At 51.0% G+C, this 23,659-nt stretch overlaps 1 protein-coding gene and 1 long non-coding RNA gene across 5 annotated transcripts; one reads left to right on the top strand and one right to left on the bottom strand.

Annotated features, from left to right (window-relative positions):
- Positions 1 to 1,282: 1,282 nt before the first annotated feature.
- LOC122219577 lies at positions 1,283 to 4,482 on the top strand. The gene is made up of 3 exons (XR_006202450.1): positions 1,283 to 1,359; positions 3,424 to 3,540; positions 4,254 to 4,482. It is a non-coding gene; the product is annotated as an uncharacterized LOC122219577 (long non-coding RNA).
- On the bottom strand, positions 1,353 to 23,076 carry TFAP2A (transcription factor AP-2 alpha). Of its 4 annotated transcripts, XM_042937929.1 has the most exons (8): positions 22,927 to 23,076; positions 13,615 to 13,672; positions 13,238 to 13,475; positions 10,049 to 10,100; positions 7,720 to 7,951; positions 5,677 to 5,795; positions 3,559 to 3,700; positions 1,353 to 1,716 (listed from the first exon to the last, which is right to left on the bottom strand). In XM_042937929.1, exons 1-8 carry the CDS (start codon positions 22,997 to 22,999, stop codon positions 1,428 to 1,430), a joined length of 1,203 nt encoding a protein of 400 aa, XP_042793863.1. In that variant the 5' UTR covers positions 23,000 to 23,076; the 3' UTR covers positions 1,353 to 1,427. The 4 variants fall into 4 exon arrangements, with proteins under 4 accessions (XP_042793863.1, XP_042793861.1, XP_042793860.1 ...); XM_042937927.1 differs by having other exon boundaries at positions 13,238 to 13,672; positions 22,927 to 22,994; XM_042937926.1 differs by lacking the exon at positions 22,927 to 23,076 and adding an exon at positions 18,385 to 18,524 and having other exon boundaries at positions 13,238 to 13,672.
- Between the last annotated feature and the right edge of the window lie 583 nt (positions 23,077 to 23,659).

Here is a 23,659-nt window from a genome sequence, read left to right as displayed (position 1 = left end):
AGTCAATACAATACAACTACAACTGCTTCCAAAATGGCCAGTGAAAATACAGAATACCAGGTGGTCCCAAATGTTTGAAGTTCTTTCAACAAAAAGAGAGAAAGAGAGAGGGAGATGGGGGGGGGGGGGGAATCCCTTACCCTTGGTTTAAAGACAATACTCATTTATTGCTGGAATGATCCTTTCAAGGGAGGATAGTGGAATAAGATAAACTTTTTTTTTTTTCTCCCCACAATACATAGAAGGGTCATCAAACCGCTCAAGTTTAAAACTCTTTCCAGGGTCCGATATCACATTTTTTTCTTTCAGTTCAATGGAAAGCTAAATGTAATACTAATTATATATAAAATTTTAGTTGGCTTTTTTTTTTTTTCCTTCGTTCAGCTGTCTCCTTGTCGTCTTTAACATGCTACAACAGGGCTAAATTCATGAATCCCAGAGGAGGAAAAAAAAAAAAAATCCCCCAAACCTTGAATTTCTAAATAAGTACCATGAACCACATGAAGAACTAATAGGGAAGATTCAAAACCCACTAAACAAGAGGTAAACGAGATCACCAGATAAATTAAAAAAAAAAAAAAAAAAAAAAAAAAGAGGCTTAAAACAGACTCACCATATTTACAATTCCCATTAAATTACACATAAATAAATATATACAGAGACGTGAACACTGATTCCCTTATATAACTGTGAATCGTGTTGCCAGAGAAAGTTCAAGTTGGTCGCTTTACCTTGAAGAGGAAAAACTTCTACAACTGAAGACATGACATGGAAATTCCTGTGTTTGTGTTCAAGTTTATTCACAATACTGATAAAAATGTCATTATCCTTTTGGCTTTTTTTTTTTTTTTTTTTTTTTTTAGTATGGCTACAATCTGAACCGAAGTATGTAAGGGAAGGTGGTGACTCAGTCCCATGAAGCTCGTATCTTTTTTTTTTTTTTTTTCATTTTTATGTTCTTTTTTTTAGAAAAAAAAAAAAAATTTTTTTTTTTTTTTTTTTTTTTTTTTTTGTGGTGGTTGTCACTGTTGGGTTCCTGTTGGTTTTTCTGTTTTGTGTTTTTGTTTTTTAAAAAAGGTTCACACACTTGGACAGAACTTTTCTTTGCTGGCTTCGAGGCCTGTTCTGTTCTCTTAGGCTCCACAGGAGGGCAAAGGGCGGGGGAGTTGGTGCTGGTGGGGGGGGGGGGAGGGAAGTCGAGGCAGGGGGGGCGGAGTCAGCAGGGGCGGTCCCGCTGCCGGAAGAGACAGGGACCCTCTCTCGGACTCTGGAGGGCTGTGGGTGGCGGGCGGCGGCAGCAGCAACAGCAGTAGCAGCAGTGGGGTTCGCTGATTCCGAAGCTGTCACCTGCCTGCGGTGGTAGGTGGGGGGAGACGACCGAGTGGGTGGGCTCGCTGGGCGGGGAGGCGCAGGGCGGGAGGACAGCCTCACTTTCTGTGTTTCTCCTCTTTGTCACTGCTTTTGGCGCTGTTGTCCGTGTGGCTGTTGGGGTTGTTGCTGAGGTACATTTTGTCCATGGCCTTGAGGGCCTCGGTGAGATAGTTCTGCAGGGCCGTGACCGCGGCGCACACCGCTGGGCTGCCGAAGCCGTGGGAGATGAGGTTGAAGTGGGTCAAACAGCTCTGGATGCCGGGCTCCAGGATGGGGTTGGGCCGTGAGTTCCCCAGGGGAGATCGGTCCTGAGCCAGCAGGTCAGTGAACTCTTTGCATATCTGTCTGCAGCACAAGTGAAGCAGAGAAAGAGAGAGAGACAGAGAGACAGACAGAGAGAGTGATGGGGGAGGGAGGAAGAGAGAGAGAGAGAGAGAGAGAGAGAGATGAGGCTCCCCTGTGGGCAGTACCAGCAGCAAAGAGAAAACCCTTCTCCCTGCAGTCACCCCCAGGGGATTCCGGGGAACCCCGACCTGACCCACGGCCCCAGAGACAGACTTGGGGAAAGACCCAGTCACCTCTCAGTGTCCACTGAAACATGGCTCCTTCCGTCAATGCATGCCTTTCCTGCCTTCACAAATGTCTCTCTCGCTCTCTCTCTCTCTCTCCTCTCGCTCTCACCCCTCAGCTACCCTTAACTGCTAACCGCCTCTTTTCTCACTCATACCAAATGCCCCAGACACAGAAACACATTTCACACGTTAGAAGAGAAACAAAAGAGAATAAGACGGGCAGGAGTCAGAAACACAGGCATCTCGCCAATGGCCAATAGCACACAGCCATCAGCTGTCCTGTTCAAAATACTAGACAGACCCTCTTCCTGCTCTAGAGGTCTAGAGAGACCTCAGTTGGTGGGATGGTCTCCACTCATTCACCTGCAAATCAGGTTGGATGCAGACAGGAAGGCAAAACTTTTCTTGGGATTATTTTGCCTTAAAAAAAAAAAGGTCACAGAAAACCTGTTACCTGGGGACAACTCAGACTGATTTTTGAGAAGAAATCGACCCTTCAATTTCAATTTCTCCTTCCACCTCTTTTCCCACCCCCAACCCTCAGCCCCCGAAAAATCTCTAGGGAAACTGAATACGGGTGGGCTTAGGAAGCTAAGGGAAGAGAAAAAGTTGGCATTTCAAAAAGGGTCTGGAAAAGTCAGAAATATAGGCAGATGAGGCCTGTATGCTGGAAGCTGTCTCTGAATCTGGGAAGGAAGGACTTGCTGGGGCCTCCCTGAGGCAGTAGCAGCCTGGAGGGGGTGGGGGGGGGGAGGAGGGAGAATGGGGAGCACTGCTAGGCTGCCTTCTCCAAGTCCAGCTGATGCCCTCAGGTCAGAAACTATCCCGCCTGAGGCCCCAGCCTCTGCCCTCTGGTTCCATGCCCTCCTGTGACACAGACTTTGATAATTAAGGGCTTCCGAACAGGCCTTTTAATTTCCAGAAAACATATCAAAACAGTAATTTTCTTTTCACACACCACCTGGAGGGGCCTATTCAGCCCAAGCACTGATGGGAATATAACTTGGGCCATTTTGAAACCTATTTGACATCTCGCCTGTAGGCTAAGACTTGTGGGTGTGTGTGTGTGTGTGTGTGTGTGTGTGTGTGTGTGTCACTTTTGAGGAGGGAGGAGAAAGAAAGGCAAGAAATGGGATAAGGGATTAAGGTTGAAACTAGGACTCCTGGCTTGCACATTTTGCAGACCATTGCTTAATCCTTGCCCTCAGAGACCATACTGATAGGAGACAAAAACTGATACAGGCAAGCCTGGTCCCCATTTAAGGACTTGATGCTGGGCTTTCTGAAAAGACAGAGTCACCAATTCACACTGAGCTTCTATCAAATCCCTACATTACCCACCCTCCCCCCCCCCCCACACTCATTTTTTAAAAAATGAGGTGGAGCAGAAGAGAGGATTAAGATGCAAACACACGACAATCCCGCCTACACTTCCCCTTTAAAACGGTATGGTTTAATAAGAGCGTGTTGTTAATTTCAGTTATTTACAACACCAAAGCTGATTAACACAAAAGAAGCCGGAGAAAAGCCAGAGAGACCAGAAACAATTTCGATTTTTGTTTCTCTGGACAACAGACACAGAGAGACCCCGGAAGAGGTAAGGTAAATGCCTTACTTTGTAGCCAGGAGCATGTTTTTTCTTGTCACTTGCTCATTGGGATCGGAATGTTGTCGGTTGAGAAATTCAGCTACTGCTTTGGCAGGAAATTCGGTTTCGCACACGTACCCAAAGTCCCTGGCTAGGTGGACGGCTTCTCCTGGCAAGAGGGGAGAGAGGAGAGGCAGTGTGACAAAAGGTTGAAAAGAGCCGAGATCAAAATTTCCTCCCAGCTCTCTTATTTTCTTAATCCAGATGTTGAAGAAAACACAAACTACTTGTTTTCTCATTTCAGGAATTTTATTTCCTTCTCTGTAGTATCTGGCAGATGAATTTATCAGAAAAAAAAAAAAAAAAAAAATGGCCACTTGGCCTAGAAGGCCAAGAGGGATTGAAAATGTAAGTCCCCTCCCCCACCCGCCAGTCCCCTCCCCCACCCTGATGACATTTTCCCAACTTCTCTTTTTAAATGTTTCTTGTACTCCAACCTCACACCTATCAACACATTCATAAATGATATTCATAATTACTCGCTGAGCTTTTCTTCGAGGGAACAACTAAAGGTTTACATTTTAACTTGATCGCATATAATTATCTGTTCATCCAAACCGATTAACCAAGAGGATTTGAGGGTCACTCCACTGAGTCTGTCTGTGTTGTTGATTTTCGAATCTTTGGTTTTAATTTCCTGAACCAGTTGGTTTTTACTGCAGGGCTTCCTGCCATTAGCTCCAGCTCCGGAAGAACGCATGCGCCAATTAGAGCATCAAAGCCCTCTCTGCAGAGCTCGTTTCCATAAAATGGAGCGGATCGCAAACAATAACAGTTCTCCAGAAACTGCCTCCCTGCTACAGGACTCAACCCCCAAGCCCATACACTCGTTCACACTGCTCACACTATACCCGAATCCACTACTGCCACTGCTATCATTTCCTTTGCATGTAATTCTTGGGGGGGGGGGGGGGGGCGGAGGGGTATGGATAGTGGGTTCTCTTATGTACTGATGTTATTTTTAACGTAATGCTACTGTAGTTGAGTTTCTGGCACTGAACACTCGCTTATTATTTAACAATTATGGTATCGTCCTCAACGCCATTAACAAATGCTTCATAGGATTCTTTCTCAAATTTACAGTTTTAAACTTTTTTTTTAGTTATTTATAAGCTGGAGCTCAAATCCAATTGTAATGTATCTCCTCAAGTGCAAGATGTAAATAAGACAAAATGCCTTCTTGAAATAGAAATGGCAGTTTTGAAATCTACCTGGTAATGTGTCTTTTTTTTTTTCCTATGGGCATAAAACATCTTCAACCTAACGCATAGGAAAACACAAGAAAGCTTATACATTCATTCCCATCACATCTAAACTTAAGCTAATTCAGTATCAGAAAAAGTTAACAGGAATCTAGAGGAAGCAGGAATGTAAGTGGGTTCTGGTGACAGGGTATCTATAGCATGGAGTGAGAACAGGAGTAGCTTTTGTTTTGAAGGGTTTGGAAGTGTGTGTGTGTGTGTGTGTGTGTGTGTGTGTGTGTGTGTGTGGTGTGTTAAAAACTGCCATGAGAAACTTTCTGCAATGCTTCCATTTCTTTTTTCTTTCCTAGCCAAACAATTCAAAATCTAAAATTGCTCACTTTTCTTCCCCTCCACTAGAGAAGCACAATTAAATAAGAGATAAGGGAGCATATGTTTGGAAAACAAAAACCTGAAAGGGCATATAACCCTGAGCTTTCAGGACGGTCTTAAATCAGGATGCAGGTCAAAGATTCCCAAATTAATTCAGGAAGTAATGGTCACGCATTTCTCAAACGCAGATGTCAGAATAGCTTAAGTGATTTACTGCTGAGCTCTCTGAAGGAGACAGGAACTTGGGATATATGCAGTTCTTAAATTTTCACATTGTTTAGGTCCATATTGAGCTACGGAGGTGGAATTTTGTGGCAGAGGGAAAGAAAAAAGGAGGACAGGAGTATATGCAAATAGTTTTTCGACATGCAAGGATTCCGCTCACTTCCATTACAGCCTCTGGAAAAAACGAAACTGCCCAGTTGACACAAAACACAACCAAATGGCCACTAAGTATTATCCATTTTCCCACAAGACAGTTCCCTTCTTGTTAGCAAGTGGACTCGCTTACCCTCCACTAGTGATGTGAGCAGAGTGACATTGGCAGCTTTACGTCTCCCTGCTGGCAGATTTAATCCTATTTTGTCCAGTTTTTCTCTTAAAGATCTTCCTCCATTTTTAGACTTCGCCCTGTTTCACAAATATATGCAAGAAAGGGATTGAGAAAACACTGGGTTGCTCTACATCACATTATTTTCATTTTGAAAACTTCCTAAAATGTGCTTTTCACAGTCAAGAATCGTGGCCCCGAGATCCTTAAGGGAGGGAAATCTAGGAAGGAATGGTACAGAAAGATCATAGAAGACAAATGCTTGACTGTGAAGCACCCCCGCGTGCAGTTGATTGCAGCAACCGTGGCAGGTTAGAAGGGTTTGATTTTCCAAATCTCTAAAGAAGAACCACAAACAAACAAACACAACTCTCATCTCTAGGGTTTGAGGTATTCTTGAGTTCAACTGATTGCTGTATATTTTCCCTGTTGTTACAATCACACAAATCCCAGTGGGGTCTTTAAATTGTCTTTGCAAGGACTGCTGTTAGGTTGTTCAGAGTAACCAAAGTTATCATCACTCTCACGTTTCTTGCTCTGGCTTTAGCCCCGGTGGGAAATTCATTTCACCAACTGTTTACATGCCATGTCACCAGCCTAACTGGAAATGTCAAAAGCTGAGATCAGCCTTTAAAAATTTCACTGATTTCAGCGACAATGGGGGTGGTTCTAAATAGATGTCTAAATAGACTCCCATAATCAGAAAGTGGTTAAGATAAATTGTTTAAATAAAACAGCAAATTAATTAATTTCAGATTTTATTCCCTACTCAAGTGCTCTTTAATTGTGTGGATTAGATTATACTCCCCTAGGTAAACAGTCTCCAATATTGGGGATGGGGGAAGGGGAGGAAAAAGCAGAGGGCGGATTCAGATCTCTGTCAGTGAAAGATTACAAAGGGAAGCAAAATGACTGAAGGAGAAAGAAAAGATTAGAAAAACTGATGTTAAAACCTTCCAAAAACGGCTTTGTAAGGTTTTGCATGGGATATACCCATCAGAGTGGGCCTGTGGGTCCATAGATACACAAATGAATAAATGGCATAAACAGTGAAGTTCTTGGTCTACTTTCTTATTAAAAAAAAAAAAAAAAAAAAAAAAAAAGGAAAAGATCATGTGGGAAACTTCCACCCAACACCCACCACTCACAAAGTTGGGTGGAACCCTAGGAGGACGCAGCTCAAGGGAGGGAGAAATCTGCCCTAAGGGAAGGTGCTTCACCTTGCAGACCCTTATAAAATCTTATCTACGAAACGAATCATTCCGGCCTCACAGGGGTGAGATGTGTATCCCTAGCCACGTATGTAACACGCACTCGTGGGCAACGACTACTCAGAATGATGCACGTAACCGTATTTTGCACACTGCCGGGAGCACATCGCCGCCGCAGTACACGGGAACCACTAATGCGTGTGCCTTAGGCACGGGGAGTCGCCGTCTGGCCAGAGGTGACAGTGACAGAGGGGGGCACGGAGAGGGCAGGAAGGGCAGCGGACTCAAGAGAAAGCCACCGTCTTCCACTTAAAAACCCTATCTATTCAAGGGGCGGTGGATTTCCGTCGGAGACCCTACACGGCGGTAAGGCAAAGTAAGGCGCCTGAGAGGAAGTTTTCCAGGGTTTGCAAGGTGTTCGCGGGAGTAAAAAGGTGGCTGCACGGCGCCCCGCCGCTGCAGCAGCCGGGACTGAACGCGCGGTGCAAAGAGCTGCGCGTGCGCGCGGGGAGTTGGGTTGGGGGCGGAGGGCGCTGGGAGCGCGCTGCGGCGGCGGACCCGGGCGCGCGCCAGAACGCCGAGCGCGCGGGAAGCCTGGGAAGGGCGCAAGCGCGCGCCGCCTCGTCCCGCCCCCAGCTCCCACCCACCGGGTTTGGCGCTCTTCTCCCCGCCCCTTTCTTTTCCCGCGAAGGGAGGGCCGTGGCGCGAGGCCCGTTTGCGTCGTCGCCCCCGCGCAGGCGCAGTGTTTCCCGCGGCCGCGAGGCGGGGCGGGCTGGGCGGAGCCGGGCCTCACCTCCGCAGCACTCCGCCCAGCAGCGAAGCGTTGAGACACTCGGGCGGTGAGAGGCGCCGCTGTACTTCCGCCACCGTGACCTTGTACTTCGAGGTGGAGCTGAGGAGCGAGAGGCGACCCGGAACTGAACAGAAGACTTCGTTGGGGTTCACGACGCCGCCGAAGAGGTTGTCCTTGTTTATGGGGATGGCGGAGACGGCGTTGCTGTTGGATTTGGACAGGGACACGGGGCCTGCGGAGATAGACGGGGAAGCTGCGTGTGGGCGTCGAGGGTCACTCCCAAGTCCTTCCCGACCCCGGCGCTCGCCCGGCCTTGCGCTGCAAACCCCCCCCCCCCCCCCCCCCCCCCCCCCCCCGTTTCCTGCCAGCCCAGAAAATCCCCTCTTCTCTCCTATTCCCTGGTGTTCGCCAGTCCTGGGGATCGAGCCTCTGGCCCTCGGCGCACCTCACCCGGCGGCCGGCAGGCACCCCCACCTCGCGCCACCAGCCAGGCCCGAGCTTCCGGCTGAACCCTTTCCTGTTAGCCGCAAGGGTGCTGTCTACAAATGGTAGTGACATTGTGACCCCCTGGGCTCTCATCCGAGGACAGTGGCCCCAGCTGAGGTGCTGGAGCATAGGGTCAGGGTGCAGGGGAGGGGATCACGTTTGCACACCCGAGAGCAAGCTGTGTGTACTTTGGAGTTTTTGTGGGGTGGGAGGGGGGGGCCTTAGTGTTGGGAAGAGATTGCTTCAGAGACCTATAATTAAAATCAGCAGAGAGTTTAGGTGGCTGAAGCGGCCTGTAAGTGAGCATTGCAGTTAAGGCACCAAGCTGGGAGGCGGTCGATTCGCTTGTCACACACCACACGTGCCCCACCCATCCTTTTGAGGAATAAGCCCTTTCCTAGGTTTAGTTGTGAAAAAGACCCGAGTTGTGGAAATCCATCCCAAAGCCCCATTTTGAACTGGGAGAAAAAAAAGGATAAATAGGCCTACCATAGGATGTATGCCCTGTTGTCCAGCAAATCGTTAATACCCTTGTCTGCTTAAGAGTACTCATTGGGAAGGGGAGAGGATATATTCTTGCTGTTTCAAATCATAAGCTCTTCATGGTCGGCCCCACCATAGTTAGAGAAAAAAGCCAAGGCCAGCAGAAAGTGTACTACCATGTTACATTTCTCAACACCAATAGAGTTCAGATGCATTCACAACCATTTAAGTACAGTATGCATTTGTATTTTAAAATTCCACAAGGAGACATATATAATAATATGCACACATTCTATTCACAGTACTCCTCCCTCTTTAATGGGGATATTCTAGACGTATGGGGAGGTAGGGGGCTCTAGGTTTTGGATAGATCACTTGTGACATTAATAGCTCTGGGGAGGCTAATAGAGACAATAGGAGTTAAACGAACTCTTGAGAGATTACTAATAAAAGAGCCAATTATCATGTCGACTTGGAAAGAGCATCTCTTAAGATTTATCCCTTGCACATCTAATTTGACGTGACAAAGACTTCACAGATGCAAAAAATGAAACTTTAAACTGGCTAACAATATACTGATTGGGGTTAGAAATGAGAACAGTTTTATATAGCATCGTCCTCTGGTGGTGCCTAGAATCCTGAAATGTAACATTGCCACCATAACAACAACAAAAAAAGCTGCTGTGAATAGCATTTAATCCAGTAAACTTTATTTCTACTCACTAAACACAATACAAATTACAAATCCATCCAAGTCACTTGACACTTTTTAAGAACAATTTCTGCTCTGAACAATTATGCTAATAATCCCGACATTTTCAAGATGCTAATTTTAACCAAAAGCCAAATTTTTGTTAACCTAATTCACAAAGTTTAAAACCCCTTAAACAGCTAATGAGAAATTAAATTGAAGAACATGAAAGTTTCTTCTTCCTCTGCTAAGGAGTGTTACCAAAGACACAACTGCCCTTCTGTTAACGTTGAATTATTTGCACCGTTTTAGCATTATACCCCTTCTTAACACTCATAGCCACGCACACAACAGATGAACTAAACTATTAAACCACTTGAAAACTGAAATGCCACTTCCAAATCAGTTCAACTCTTACACATTTCATGTGTTTGTCCATGTATCATTAAACTAAATTAAATGGTCAAATCATGAACAAGGCTAGCCTGTTGCCATTACTAACACACTGAGAGCCGATCACTTAAGCATTGCTGTTCCAAGCCCATCTATTTGCTAATTCTGAGCCTTTAGGAAATCCTATTTGAAAAAAATAAATACAGCTCTGCAAGTTCTTTTAAATAGCACTATGCCTGTAAGGACATGCCTGGAATGTAGAAGGAAATGGCTTACCTTTCTTAATTACAGTTTGATCTGGGATGTTAATACCCGGGTCTTCTACATGCTGCAACAAAAGGATACACATGGATGTAAGTGTATAATCAAAACAAAAGGAAATGAATATTCCATGCAACATGGGGGGAGGGGAAGGGTTAGAATCAAAATTTCCCCCTCCCAAATAGTGACATTTATATATAAACATCTCATCTTGGCTTATTGGAATTTGAGGCTTTGCAACTCAAGAGGTTTCACTGCACACCCACGGCCCATTTCTCCTCCCCCAGCAAATAATCCATGTTTGAAGGAGGTGGGGGTGGGGAATAAAACTTTCTTTGGAAATGAAACCAAGTTTTGGAGCACCTAATCTTTCTCACAAAGTCAGTTCAACCTTTAAAAATACACCTGGCTTTATTTTGGCGCCTCAGCGGCTTCGGACCTTAGCGATTCGAGTGTTCGGGCAGCAAAAGCCAGAGAAACACAATAGAAATGACAGAGGCGGGAGTAACAAGGGAGCATTTTAAACGTTTTAGGTAGTGTGATAAAAAGCAAATGCATATACACACCTTCACTTATGGAACACTAAAAATAATTTTTTTAAAGAAGACTACTGCCTAAACCGGGTATCAGAAAGGAATATGAAAATGGTTTTAAAAAAAAAATACAAAAAACAAAACCTTTGCGGTTTTTTTCCCCCCTGTTGTCCAGCAGCAGATTTGTTGGGTTTTTTTCTTATTTTTTCTTCTCCCTCTCTCTCTCTCTCTCTCTCTTTTTTTTTTTTTTTTTACAGATGGATGGGTATACGTGTGTGCTAGAGTCAAAACGTGATTAGAAAGTAAAATGAAATCATGTTTTCTAATGCAGAAACTGACAGGCAATATAATGTCTGGCTGTGTTTACAAATTAGCACCAGGGCTGCTGAGATACAAGATTTCGCAATCGTTACCAAACACAGGCATTACCATTTAAAAAACTATTACTTCCTTCTCTAGTCTTTGTCCAACAATAATACTGATTCGAACATTTTCCATTCTGTCTTGGATTTATGCTCCTGTTAATTGTGCCTGATCGCAATGATTCCGGGTGGATGGTACTAAGTTGCTTTATTACAGGTTTTATTATACTCAATGCTCTCATTTGTAACTTGCCTAAAGTGCTTCTGGATTTAAGTATAATTAAATTGAGAAATGTTCAGAAATGACTACTGCTGCAGTTCTTGTGTTTTAACTATATGGGGAAATATGATCCCTTTATGCATGCACCCTCAACCCATAAAGTAAATGTAGTGTGGCATAATACTTTTATTTGTGTTATTTCTAGACCTTGTCCATACAGGGAAGACTGTTAAGTTTAAAACCCCACTGAGATATTAATGATTAAATAATTTTCACCATCAATTTGATTTTCTTAAATATTTAGCAGTCATTCTTATTAAAGGTTAACTGTTGCAGCAATGGGAAAACTGAAAACAACCCTTTTCCTGACCCAAATTCCTTTGAAAGAATTTTTTTCTTAATAGGTGGGGGAGGGTGGGGGGAAGAGCTGCAACTGAGTTTCCTTGCTTTTATATGATCTTTTGGTTAATTTCTCCTACTGACTAATTTCACCACAAAGAGTGACTATACAGGTGCTAAGAATTCACACCAGCCACTTTGGAATTTCTGCAAAGGAGAGCAATCCTAATTCACAGTAATTCCAAAAGGTTGCAATGCATTTTGCAATTCAAATATTTCCACAGAGCAGGCTAGGAAAAGGATTCAGAGGCTCTTTGGGAAGGGGAACTAAAATGATCACAACTTCCAGGTTGGTTTTTTAATTGCGCTTTTCTCAACTATTGCTTCTCTCATTTTACTTCCCAAGAAATGTACCGTTTAGTATCAGTCTCCAAAAACATTTATGAGCACAGACAAACACACACCATGCTTACTAAATCCCACAATGGATCAAGTGCCTACTTTCTTGCTTTCCATGCAAGGCTGCTCAACATAACCAACAAATTTCAGTGATTAACTGGGCCAAGTGAGAGCTGTAATAAATTTTCTATTTTCCTATGTAACTTAAATAATGTTTTAAATTCACCAAGCAAGCAGGTAAGTTCATCTGACCATTTTCTTTGCAATCTAATGCAGTAATCATTAAACTGTCAACGGACATATTGCTGCAATATTTGATGCACTAATTTGAAATAGCATTTTAGTAAAAATCACATCCAGATACATTTCCTCTCCAAAGAAAAGTAGCATTAACAGAGCCTTTACAGCTTTAATAAAATTATTGGCTCATTCTAATTCCATTTCAGGAAGGTTGTGAGGAAACCATAAATACGTAGAATTGAAACAGAGATGCTGGTTTAAATTTAATTTCAGAAAGTACTTTCAAATTATCAATAGGTTTACATTGTAAATAGTAAATGTGCTAATACCATGCTTATTCAGAAATCATTTTAAACTGCATTTATTGATAACTGAATCAGAACTCAAATAATGTATTGCCCAATAGTCTCAAAACATTTAATTTAATATGGGGTGTAGCAGGTTCTGATAGGCGTTGGGAACCCAGCTAATGATTTATGAGGTCAGCACTTAGCACCCCTAGGAGGAGAAGGAGGCTGCATTTTAATGTCCCCTGCTCCGATTTGCTACTTACTATTCTTTAATCAGGGTAGGGTACACACATAACTTTTAGTTATCACCAGTGCTTATAAAACCCGGCAAAAATGATTTTCTTAGGGTGTCGTTTACACTTTATGTTAAACTGCCGGGGCATTTAATGAGCTCTTCTGGTCGGATTTTAACGTCTTTTTCAGGACAGACAGAAATCCCTACGCCAGACGCAGCGGTGGAATTAGATCCTCTCCCAATCGAAACAGTTTACTGTCGTGGAGAGGGGCAGATATTGTTAATGGTGACATTCGTCTGATTTATTTCTGTGTTGGTGGAAATGGTAACGCAGGCATTGTTTGCAGGAGCTCCAGGAACCTTTGTTCTAGGCTATAGAACTCTCAACTACTTTTTTTTTTTTTTTAATTCGGTCGTTGCCGTGGGTTCTCAAAGCGTCCGCCCCCCAAAAATAATATGAAATTTTGGAAAAGTAAACGCCATCGCGGGAACCTCAGGCCCACCCGCCGCACGTCCCGATTATCTTCTCTGGGGGTGGGTGAGCAGGGGCTGCGTCCCCTCTCGCGCCCCCCGCGCGGCCTCTTACCGGGACGTCCTCGATGGCGTGAGGTAAGGAGTGGATCGGGAGGTCTCCGAGTCCTGAGCTAAGCCCGTGTGGGCCGTGCAGGAGGTCTTCGTGCCGCCGGTAGTCCCTGCGAGGATCCAGGCCCGAAAGCTGGTGGGGCAGCCCCCGGTGCGTGTGCAGGAGCCCAGACTCCTGGCTCTGCCTCTGGCCGGGCCAGCCCGGGTGCTGCGGCTGCGGCTGGGCGTGCAGGGGGTTCAGGCTGTAGGGGTCGTTGACGTGGGAGTAAGGATCTTGCGACTGGGGGTAGATAGGCTGGTAGGGCGGGGGGAAGTAGGGGGGCTGGAAGTCGGCATTGGGGGTGTGGGACAGCGGCGGGGCGCTCGTGTAGGGAGATTGACCTACAGTGCCCAGCTGGGGCAACCGTGCCGTCCCGTTGCTGGTGCCGTCGTGACGGTCCTACAAGAGGGAGAGAGGGGAAGGGGAAAGAACGAGAAATCAGGCGTCGAGTTACAGCTGTCCACTCTAAATCCACTCCGCAAGACTGCGTGGGGAACCGCTCACTCCCATCGGCAGGCCGCCGAGAGAAATGGGCTCCAACTTGTTCATTTCGGAAAATACCCCAGAAGTGAGGCGGGCTCTTTCCAAAACGCAGGGAATTAGATGGTGCAAATGTGGGGGCATAAGAGGCTCTGCTTAGGCGTTTCTTTGAAAGTGGGGGGTGGGGGGGAGACAGAAAAAGGCCTCCCAGAATACACTCCGTTTAGCTGCAGCGTGAAACCTCCCTTAAGCAAAATTAAAATTCCTGCTAAATATTAAACAGCAGAAGCGGCCTTTCCTTTTTCCCCCGGATTTGAACCTGCCTGCCACTGCGTTATTGTTTACACCCTGTTCATTTATTTGGAGGGAAAAAAAAATCACACACGTTCAAAGACCATTACCATTTCATGACTATTTAAATAGAAACATCTCATAGAGGGGCTGCAACGAAAGCACACGTTTAAATTACCAGCTTAAAGAAGGTTTTAACTGCAGGATGGGGGTCTGTCTTTTCCGCTTCCTCAGTTGGGAGCCTTTTTCTCGACAGGGTCGATTTTAGGATACGGATGGGGGAAACGGGGACGTCAAGTCAAGGTTTAAAATAGAAAGATTCAGCCTTGTTGGGTTTAAAAGAGAGAGGTGTACCCCGGGGCGGAGGCTCCCGCCCCTTGCACCCCAGCCCCAAAGGGCACAAGACACGCCTGACTTTATGTCCCTGTATTGTAATTCGCTTGCAAAACAGGCGAACAGAGTTGATTCCAGGGAGTGCGAACCCTCGGAGATTGAGCCCGGGCTCCGAGGGTAGGGGGCACACCGGGCCGCGTTCTTCCTGCAGATGGATTAAGCACCAAAGGTTGAGAACACCTCGGGAACAAGTGAATACGCGAGGAAATAACGATGAACGTGTTGAGGAACACGCCTGGGGAAGTAGCGGCGAGGTAGGACTGCGCGCCGGGAGAGGTCGAGCAGGGGGGAGGGGGTAATGCATTCGATTTAAGAATGAAAAAAGCGAGAGAAAGGAGGAAAGAGAGAAATGCAAATGGAAAGGTGGGGGGGGGGGGTGCCCTGAAGGAAACCTGGGCGCGAAACCCGAGGTTGCGGGCAGCCCCGCCGCACCCGGTTTCCAGAACAGAATTCCTAAGGAAAACAGGGATGGGGGTGGGGATGGGACTCACCATAGCTGAAAAACTGTGAACTAACATCTGCGAAGAGTCTGGGGTAACGAGTCAGGGTGGAAAAAAACAAGCAAGCCTGGAGAGCCCGGCTGCCCCGCCGCCCGAGCGCGCCCCACACAAAAGGCGCCGAGAGCCCCGCGCCACCCAGGACTCCGGTCACGGCGCAGACGCTCCCGCGAGCGCTGGAGCCCCGCTCTGGTCCATCCGAACTTGAACCACCGATTGGAGCGGCGCCTTCAGCTGGTCGAGCCCACGGTCTCTATCCTGCCGTGAGCGGTTAGGATTCAAAGTTCCTTAAAAAATGAAAAAACAAAAACAAAAAAAAAAAAAAACCCAAAAGAGGAAAAAGAAAAAAAAAAAGTGTGTGTGTGTCTGTGTGTATGTGCGTGTTCCTTAATCCGTGTCTCCCCTCTTTTCTTAGCGGCGGCTTCGCTTGAGCTTCTAATAACCGCGCTGGGCAGCGTTCCTGGAGCCTCCTAATAGCAGATATTCATGACTATTAATATTACACGAATACTTAATAAGGGAAGAATGCCTGGAAATCGAGCGTGAAGCGGAGAGGCAACTCGCGCCGGAGCCGGCTCTCAATGCAGTCCATTGACGGGAGCCTCAGTGTAGCAAATCGGAGGTGGGGAGAGGGAGCGCGAGAGACAAAAAGCGGGCGAGAGAGGGAGCGGGCGAGCGCGCGGGGGGCCGCGGCGCGGCGTCTGGCGAATCACAGGGAAGGGGCAACATTTTAAAAGGTTGCAGGGCATGCAAAAGTGAAAGAGAAAGAGGGAGAGAGGGAAACCGAGGGAGAGAGCGCAGAGAGGGAGAATGTGTCTGCGTGCGTGTGTGAGAAAGAAAGTGTGGGTGAGAGAGGGGAGCCCGGAGTGGGGAGAGGGGAGGGAGGAAAGGAGGGAGAGCCCGGGAGGAGGAAGGGAGGGAAAGAGGGAGGGAGGGAAGGAGGGGGAGGGGGCCGAGCCGGAGCGCACAGAGGGGGAGGCCGCGGGGGAGGGGGAGGGAGCGAGGGGGGGGGGAGAGGAAGCGAGCGAGGACAATCAGACCTAAAAGGCTGGGGCAGACCTCGGGATACCGTGGGGGCCGCGCGTCGCGGGCCGGAGCTGCCGGGGACCGCGTCCGGGCATTCATCGGGCTCTCGGCACGGGAGGTGCTGCCCGGCCCTCTCCGGCCGCGGGCTCCTCCGCTCCGCAGCCGGGCCTGGGACTCGGGGTTCGGCCGCCCGCCGCCGCGCCGCTGCTCCATGGCCCGGCGCCCCGCCCGGGACCGGCCCGCCCGCTCCACCACCGGCCCTCGCCTCGGCCGCCGCTCGAGCTCCCCTCGGACGGCCCGGGCCGCTCCGCTCTGCGGCAGCTGCCGCCCCGCCCTCGGCTCTCCGGGGCAGGGGCTCTGGGCGGGGGAGCCGGGACGCGGCCCGGGGCGCGCAGAGACGCTAGGCGGCCCAGCCCGGGCGCCGCTGGCACCGGCTCCCGGCTCCCGGCGCAAACCCGTCCGACTGGCTGGGCCACTCCCGCCCGACGCCCCCCCCCACCCCCCACCCCCGCCCGGATGACACGGCTCGCTCTCTCCCTGCGCGGCCCGGCTGCCGCCGCTGCCAGTCCGCCCGCTGGGTTGTCAGAACAAGCGGCACCTCGCCTCCTGCGTGTCCCTGCAGAGCCCCGACATAATTAGACAGCCCCGAGCCGGCTCGGAAACCCGAAATCCCTGCTCCGGCGCTCGCCCACCGCAAAGTTGTTGAAACAGCCCTCACTCTGTTCTCCTCTCTCTCTTTTTGGCCTCGCTTACACACATTCACACGCGCCCCCACAGGATCCCTCTCAGAGGGAGCAAGTTCTTCGCCTCCCACCTGAGTGTCGCAGGCGGCCAGCGCCGCGCAGAGGTTCGGACCCCGCCCGCCTAGGGCTCGGCCTCCGCGAGGGTGAAATGCCCGAGCCTCGGGCTCGCAGCCCTGGCGGGGACAATTCGCTCTCGACTGAGGGGCTCAGTTGCACTCGGACCAGTTCGCAGAGCCACCCCCACCGCCCACCCCAGGCCTGAAAACAAAGCGGCTGGTCTGCCCTGGGGTCGCTGAGCCCGGCACCGCGCACGGCAGGAGCCCCCAGAGAAGCGCCGGTCCCCGTGGGATGTCACCTCGTGCCCCGTGGGGTGAAGGGAGGGCCCGGGAAAGGAGAAAGATTTAAAATAGCCGACGGAAAGGAGAGGGGGAAGGGAACGGGTGACACATCGTTCACATCAACCCGGGTTCTGATTTCAAGTGAAGACAAGACCCACGCTGCTGCGCCCGCACAGACCTCTGCGCCAGACATTTCCAGCTCCAAATGTCAAAGAGAAAGAAAAGAGCAGAAAAGAGAATACAAAACAACACAGCAAAGGCAGGGACTACCACCTATTTAGGTAATCATCGGCCGCGGCCCTCCTCCCCCTCCCGTGACCCCTCCGCGTATTTCAGCGGGGGTTGCGAAGGAGTTCACGGCCGCCGCAGCCAGGCGGGTTCCCAGCGCCTCCCGCGGGCGGAGCGGCGGTGCTGGGGCTTCCCCGGCTGCCACAAGAAGCCGAGCTCCGGAGACCCTGGCTTGTAAAACGGGCTCCAATGAGGCGCGCTCTATCGGCCCCGCGGGCTCCCCGCACCAGAGGCCCCGTGCAGCCCCGCCAGGATTCCCACGGTCACGCAGCCGAGCGCCGGGCGGCTGCAGGGGCCGCAGCTGGAGGACCCCGCGGCCGGCCGGCTCCGCACCGCGCAGCCTCCCCACCGCCACCCCAGGGATGCTTTCCGAGTGTCCCACAGAGGGAGAAGCTGCTTACAACTTCTTCAGTAACAGAGATACCTGGAGCGAGCCCCGAAGCGATGTGGGAGAGGAGTGCTTCCAAACTGAACCCCATAACCGGGAGGTGCAACCCAGCTCAGGGAGAAGTGTGCGGGCCCCTTCTCCAAACAGAAAGGAGCCTTTTTAGAAAGGGGGGAGGGAGGGGGAAGATAGGGAGGAAGTAAAAAAATGAATCAATAAAAGAAGGAATGTTAAAGATCGGAGAGGAAGTGAAAGAGGAAAAAGGGTTTTCTCTTTCCTTTCTCTTCCTGGTGACTCGAGCCCCCAGGATCTCGCTGGAGACACACGCCGGGTGCACAGACGCGTGCCTAATTGCCAGCAACTGCTTCAAAAACCCAAGCTCGTGTCTTCGCTCCACTCTTAGGCAGACCCAAAACTGGTCAGAAAAAAAAAAGGGGGGGGGGGTAAAGTGGGACACGAGCTTCGAAGGAGGGAAATGAAAGAAGGCAGCGTCCACATCCTTCCTCTCCAGCTTCTCCCTCGCGTTCTTCGGGCGAATCGGAGAGGCGGGCGCCGCGCTGGGGAAAGTTTGTCCCACCCGCATTTCGCAGCTGGCTGCGAGGAGAGGAGGAGGAGCGGGAAGGTAGCGCTCCGAGCCTGCGGCCGCAAGGATACCCGGCGCCGCGCTTACCTCGCAGTCCTCGTACTTGATATTATCCGTCAGTTTCCAAAGCATTTTCATGGATCGGCGTGAACGGATTTGCCCCCTTCTCCGCCTCGCACCCAAGTGGAGCTACTCTCTGGGTAAGCGCAAAGTGCCGGCTGCCGGCGGTGAGCGCAGGAGGAGGAGGAGGAGGGCGAGGAGGAGGAGGAGGAGGAGGAGGGCGAGGAGGAGGAGGAGGGCGAGGAGGAGGAGGAGGGCAAAAAGGAGGAGGAGGAGGGCGAGGAGGAGGAGGGTGAGGAGGAGGAGGCGAGAAGGGAAAGAGCTCCCGTGTGCGCTCGGAGATCTCCCTCTAATGGTAGAAACTTTTCCCTTTTCCAGCTCTTTACCAACAGCCTAATCGCCTCATTAGCATATCAACAATAGTCCAATTGCTCGCCAGCACCGCAATCTGCGGCCGGCCGCTCCAACCCAGGTATAAAGGCCTCTCCAAGCCGCGAACTTGCTCCTAGAGCGCACGCCTGCCTGTGAGCGGACGGAATCTCCCCGGAGACCAGCCGCGCGCCCCTGCCCCAGTCACCCCCCAGCCCCCGCCGCTGCCCCATTCCACCCCACTCCCCTTCCTCTCCGTCTCCTCCTCCAGGGAGATGCCCTCCGCAACAACAACAACAACAACAACAAAAAACCTGCACTGTGCAGGGTCCGAGCGGCTGCGCCTGGGGCCCAGCTTTCAGCACCTCTCCCTCACCCCTACCACCGCTAACCGCGAGGTCCTTTCGGCCCCGTCCAATTTTATTAGAAATTATTATCCCTTTCGCAATTAAATATAATCATCAAACCAAGACCGGCAAAGTCACTCCAGGATTTTTGCCCAACAAGAGATCGCCTCCGCTCGCGGCAGCCTCCACCTCGGGCCCCAGCTCCTTGGGAGTTTTATTGGCTTTGCGCTCCCCCCCCCCCCCCAAGTTGAAGATTTTGCCAAACGGCTCCAGTGGCTCGGCTGGGGTTTGCGATCCTTTAATTGCCGCGTGTAAAATAAAAATTGTACCCTGAAGAGGTTAGTTGACAGCTCCAGGGGTTAAATGATTTTCCTCTCGTTTGTATGAAGCTAGAGCTGACTGATAATTCAACGTGGTGTTTGGGCTAAGGGTTTCCTAGGTGCGATGTGGACAAAATACAGAACTCCTATGGAGTCTCACAGTCGCTTCTGGAGTTGAGCCGATATACCGACATGTGTGCGCCGTGTCATTCATGCATCAAAATAAATCGCTGGGAACCAACTCTTCGCTGTGCTAATCTGCTCCAGTTTTCCCAAGATCCCCCTTTTTAATTAAAGCAGGGAGAGTTCCTTCATGATTTGGTGATGTTACTAAAGCGGGCGCGCTCGCGGCGCAGTGCCCGGCTGACGCGGAACCCGGAGGCCCCGGGGCCACCCCCGAGTCCAGGTTGGCCAGTCTGGGCTCTCCCGCTCCACACAGGGACCTGCTCGCCCCACCGGGGCTTATTATTATTATTATTATTATTATTATTATTATTATTTCTCTCTCTGCTGTTTTAGTAAATTATTTTAAGGGAGAAACTAACAAGAAAGACGTGATGTAATCCTTCGAAATACAGAGTAATTAATTTCTCTGGCTGAGCTCCTCATCTGTCCTCCATGAAAAAGTTTTTGTGTGTCTTTCTCGCTCTTGAATACTACAAACTCACTAAACAGTAGTAGGTCTGCCTCAGAATTGCTCTAGTAATGACTTCTGGTTCCATCTAGGCCTGTTTCTTGCAAACTTCCAGGCCTCCCGGGTTTCCACGGGGTGTCCTTACAGAAGGGCGGAGGCTGTTAACAATTCGAGCGTTTTTTAACAGGTGGAAGGAAGACGAGAAGAGGGAAAACCCCCTTCCCCCCAAATCTGTAAAAGGGCAATTCTCCTTCTGGGTGACCCCCGCAAATTCCTCAAGCTAGGCAGAGTAGGCCAGAGGCTCCTCCCAAAACTTGGGAAGAAGACTTGAGCTTGAAGGGGGATTTAGAGCTCGGGACATTTCCCGGGGCGCTCCCCACGCTCCTTTCTGCCACCTGAACACTAGCACGGGTCTGTGGCTGTACACAGTCCGCTCCACCGGGGGAAACGGTGACGGTCCGGGGCTGGCACCACGCACCCTAAGGGGCTGCCCCGGGGCCCTCCGCGCAACGCGGGGCCTAGAAGTCCCTAGAAGTCGGGCGATGGGCCGCCGCGAGCATTTCCACCTTCCCAACGGCAGCCGCAGCCGCCGAGCGTGATCTGTAGGCCAAATCCTAGGCCTGGGAGCATGGGATTTTTACACCCTCAGCCGTCGCCACAGTGTGCTTAAGGGAACTTCAAGTTTCGCTTTTTCAGTTTGTTGGCTGGGGAAGGCATTCAAGGCCCTTTATCTTCTCCACTGCCTCCCACCCCCACCCCACCCCACCCCGGCTGACCCGTGCCCCGCAGATCTCTGGCTCCGCACCCGCAGGGGCTGCTACACTGTTGTTGTATTCCCGCCGAGGGTGCCTTTGAGGTGCAGATTGGGGCCTGCGGGCTCAGCGCCACCGCCCGAGTTACGGGGGTTGAAGAAAGGCCCAGGCCCGCGCCCCAGGAGCCCCTGGAGCCAGCCGAGCCGCGTTTGTGTGAACGTCATTACCACGACAAGTCCCTTCATTGCATGTCAATGCTTCGTCCCCACCAGCGCCCCGGGATAGTAGCGCCAGGCCTGGGGATAGAGGTCGGGGGTCCAGGCCTGGAGTGGGGGCGTGGAGAGGGCGTTGGAGGGAAAAATGAGTACCAGTGTGAGACAGAGACACCCGAGGAACAAAGAGACAGCAAGGGGCCTGAATGGCTATTTTCTCTGGTTGTCACCACCCAGTGGGACCCAAGAGCCCAACAGGCCAAGCCTGAAGGATCCAACCCCTCCAGGCCCCAAATCCATGGGCCCCACCCTAGAGGCAGGCTTCCCACCTCTTGCCAAACCGTGAGCCCGCAGGAGCTAGGCCCAGGGTTCACTCTCTTCTCCTTGAGGCCAGGATCTCACCGCTTCGGAACCTGAGGCCCTTTGGAAGCTCGGACCTCCACCGAGGCTGTGCTACTCAGACCCGAGGCGTTCTGCTGTGAAGTCCACTCGGCTTGCTTGCGGAGAAACCTGCAAAGCCCTCAGCCAAAGACTTCCCGGAGTCTACACCCTCCAGAAAAGAGAACGAAGTAGGGTCCTGAGGCCCACGGGGGCAAGGGAGAAAAAGGTGTGGATTTCTAACGTTTGTGTTTGGTGTGGGTATTTGCACCCTCAAACCCCAAAGGCAGTCTAACGTTGGGGCTGAAATTGCATTTCAGTGAGGTTTAACTTGGGGGGAGAGGCAGAAAAAAGCTCAGTGTTAATAAAAATTATAAATACAAGGAAAGAAATAAAAATTGCAAGACGAATTCCTTTCCCCAACTCCAGGGAATGTAGTAAAGATGGGACTTCTCTGACCTTTACTTCTCATGGCACAAATCTGAAACAAGAAAAGGAACTCGCCCCAGAAAGAGCAGGACCTCGACTTTTCTTTGGAAGTTCAGGGCGTTCTGTTCGAATTGCCCTACAGGCTTCTAGGCACCCAGAATCTTGCCCTAACCAGGCTTCTCTGGCCCTGGGTTGGGGGTTGGCGGGGAGAGGGCCCCGCAGCTCCCATTATGAAATTGGCCACAGAGGAGAGAGGCTGCTACCCTCACCAACCTGGCCAGAGCTGCCCGGGTTTCCGTAGGGGAAATGTCTGGAAGTTAGAAGCTGAGAGAGCTACAAGAATGCTCCTGTGGCCTAGGTCGGGTCCGGAGCTCAGGGATCCCAAGGTCCAGGGCCCAGTTGGCCTTGTAATAGGGGCGGCCTAGTAGGGCCGAGTTTGGCAGGCGTTCGTTTGGAAGAATTTTGGACCTGCCTTATCCCCCACCATCCACTCCTCCTCCAGTCACCCCAATCCATAGCCCAAGCGGCGCAAACGGGCTTCACGACTCCGACTGAGAGGCTAAACTTTGTGCAAACTCTTAAGTATTTCCCCAAAGAACATTCTCGCCGGCGCGACCCGTCCATCCGGACCCCTCTGCATTCTCCACCCCTCACTAGGTCCCCCAAACTTGGGAGACAGGAAGACAGGTGCACCAGAACCCCACCACATGCGTACCCTGGGGTCTAGGGCAAGAACGGAGGGCGGACCGAGCCGGGAACCTTCCTTACGACGCACTGCCACCCCCGCCCGGCGCCCTTCCCCCTCCCGAATTAGTCATCCACCCTTGTTTCTGCTGTGTGTGTGTGTGGGGGGGGGCATGAAAAGCTCTAGCGCAAACCACAAGTGACCCCCCGGGGCCACCTGTGGAGCGTGCGCCGGACTTTCCCCAGCTCCGGGCCGCCGGCAGCGCGTGTTTTTTTCTGCCCTCTTTCTCTCCTGGGAACACTCCTGGGCGCTGCCAGGCGCGCCTCACTTACGACTCTCCCTGCCCTGGGCCAAGGCTCTTCCTCTCCGCCTCCCCCCCTGCCGGCCCCCTCCCCCGCTCCACCCCCGCCCACTTCAACCCCAGCCAAGGCAAACCCCCGTACCTGCCAGTCCCCCATTTTGGCAAGTATGGACATCGCGGCTCGGCGCTCCTGGCGACGGGTCCCCGCCGGGCATGGGCTGGAGGGCTCGGCCGGGCCCGCTCCCTGGAATCGCTTAGGCAAATCCTCCTTTTTTACCTGCTCACCAACATCTCACCTGGTCATAAAGAGCTGGGTTGCTACCTGCCGACGCATGCGCGCTAGCCCAGGAATTCACTCCGCCAGCTCTAGTCCCAGCGCCTCGCAGAGCTGACCTGGGAAGTGATGGATTTATAGCCGCGGCAATCTCGCCATCAGCTCCTGCTTTTCCCAACAGCCCCAACCCGCTTTCCCGGTCAGTCCCTGACCGGGGAACCGAGGCAGACTGCCTGCTGGGGTGTGCAGGGCGCGATGCGAGCGTGAGTGGGTGTGTTTTCACACTCAAGCAATGGGGGCATCTACGCGCTCTTCCGTCGACTCTCCTCCCCCCTCGGAACTTTGGGGCTAGGAGAGTCTCCACCCCGAGGGGGGAAGGATCCGGGAAGGGGGGGGGGTGGGGGTGGGGTGGAAGAAGAGAGCAAGGCCCGGAGATTGGGCCCGACCGGATAGGTCCCGCGCACCTGGCTGCATGCTGTAGGGCCAGACCCCGGTCCGGGCCTCCTCACCGGCCCACGAGGTTCAGGACACCCCCGGCCCTCGCGGATCCGAATCTGCGAGCCCCAGGGCTGCTTCAAGCGTCCGATCCCAGATCAAAGTG

The sequence above is a fragment of the Panthera leo genome, chromosome B2 (assembly GCF_018350215.1).
Source record: "Panthera leo isolate Ple1 chromosome B2, P.leo_Ple1_pat1.1, whole genome shotgun sequence".
Taxonomy (NCBI): domain Eukaryota; kingdom Metazoa; phylum Chordata; class Mammalia; order Carnivora; family Felidae; genus Panthera; species Panthera leo.
This window is presented reverse-complemented; position numbering and strand designations above follow the sequence as displayed.

What these genes read in the sequence shown, in the direction of transcription:
- TFAP2A (XM_042937926.1), bottom strand. Translation starts at nt 18,435, where the DNA reads ATGAAAATGCTTTGGAAACTGACGGATAATATCAAGTACGAGGACTGC. An exon ending in TCAAGTACGAGGACTGCGAG is followed by an intron (nt 13,673 to 18,384) that starts GTAAGCGCGGCG and finishes TCCCTCTTGTAG; the next exon opens with GACCGTCACGACGGCACCAG. An exon ending in ACGCCATCGAGGACGTCCCG is followed by an intron (nt 10,101 to 13,237) that starts GTAAGAGGCCGC and finishes CTTTTGTTGCAG; the next exon opens with CATGTAGAAGACCCGGGTAT.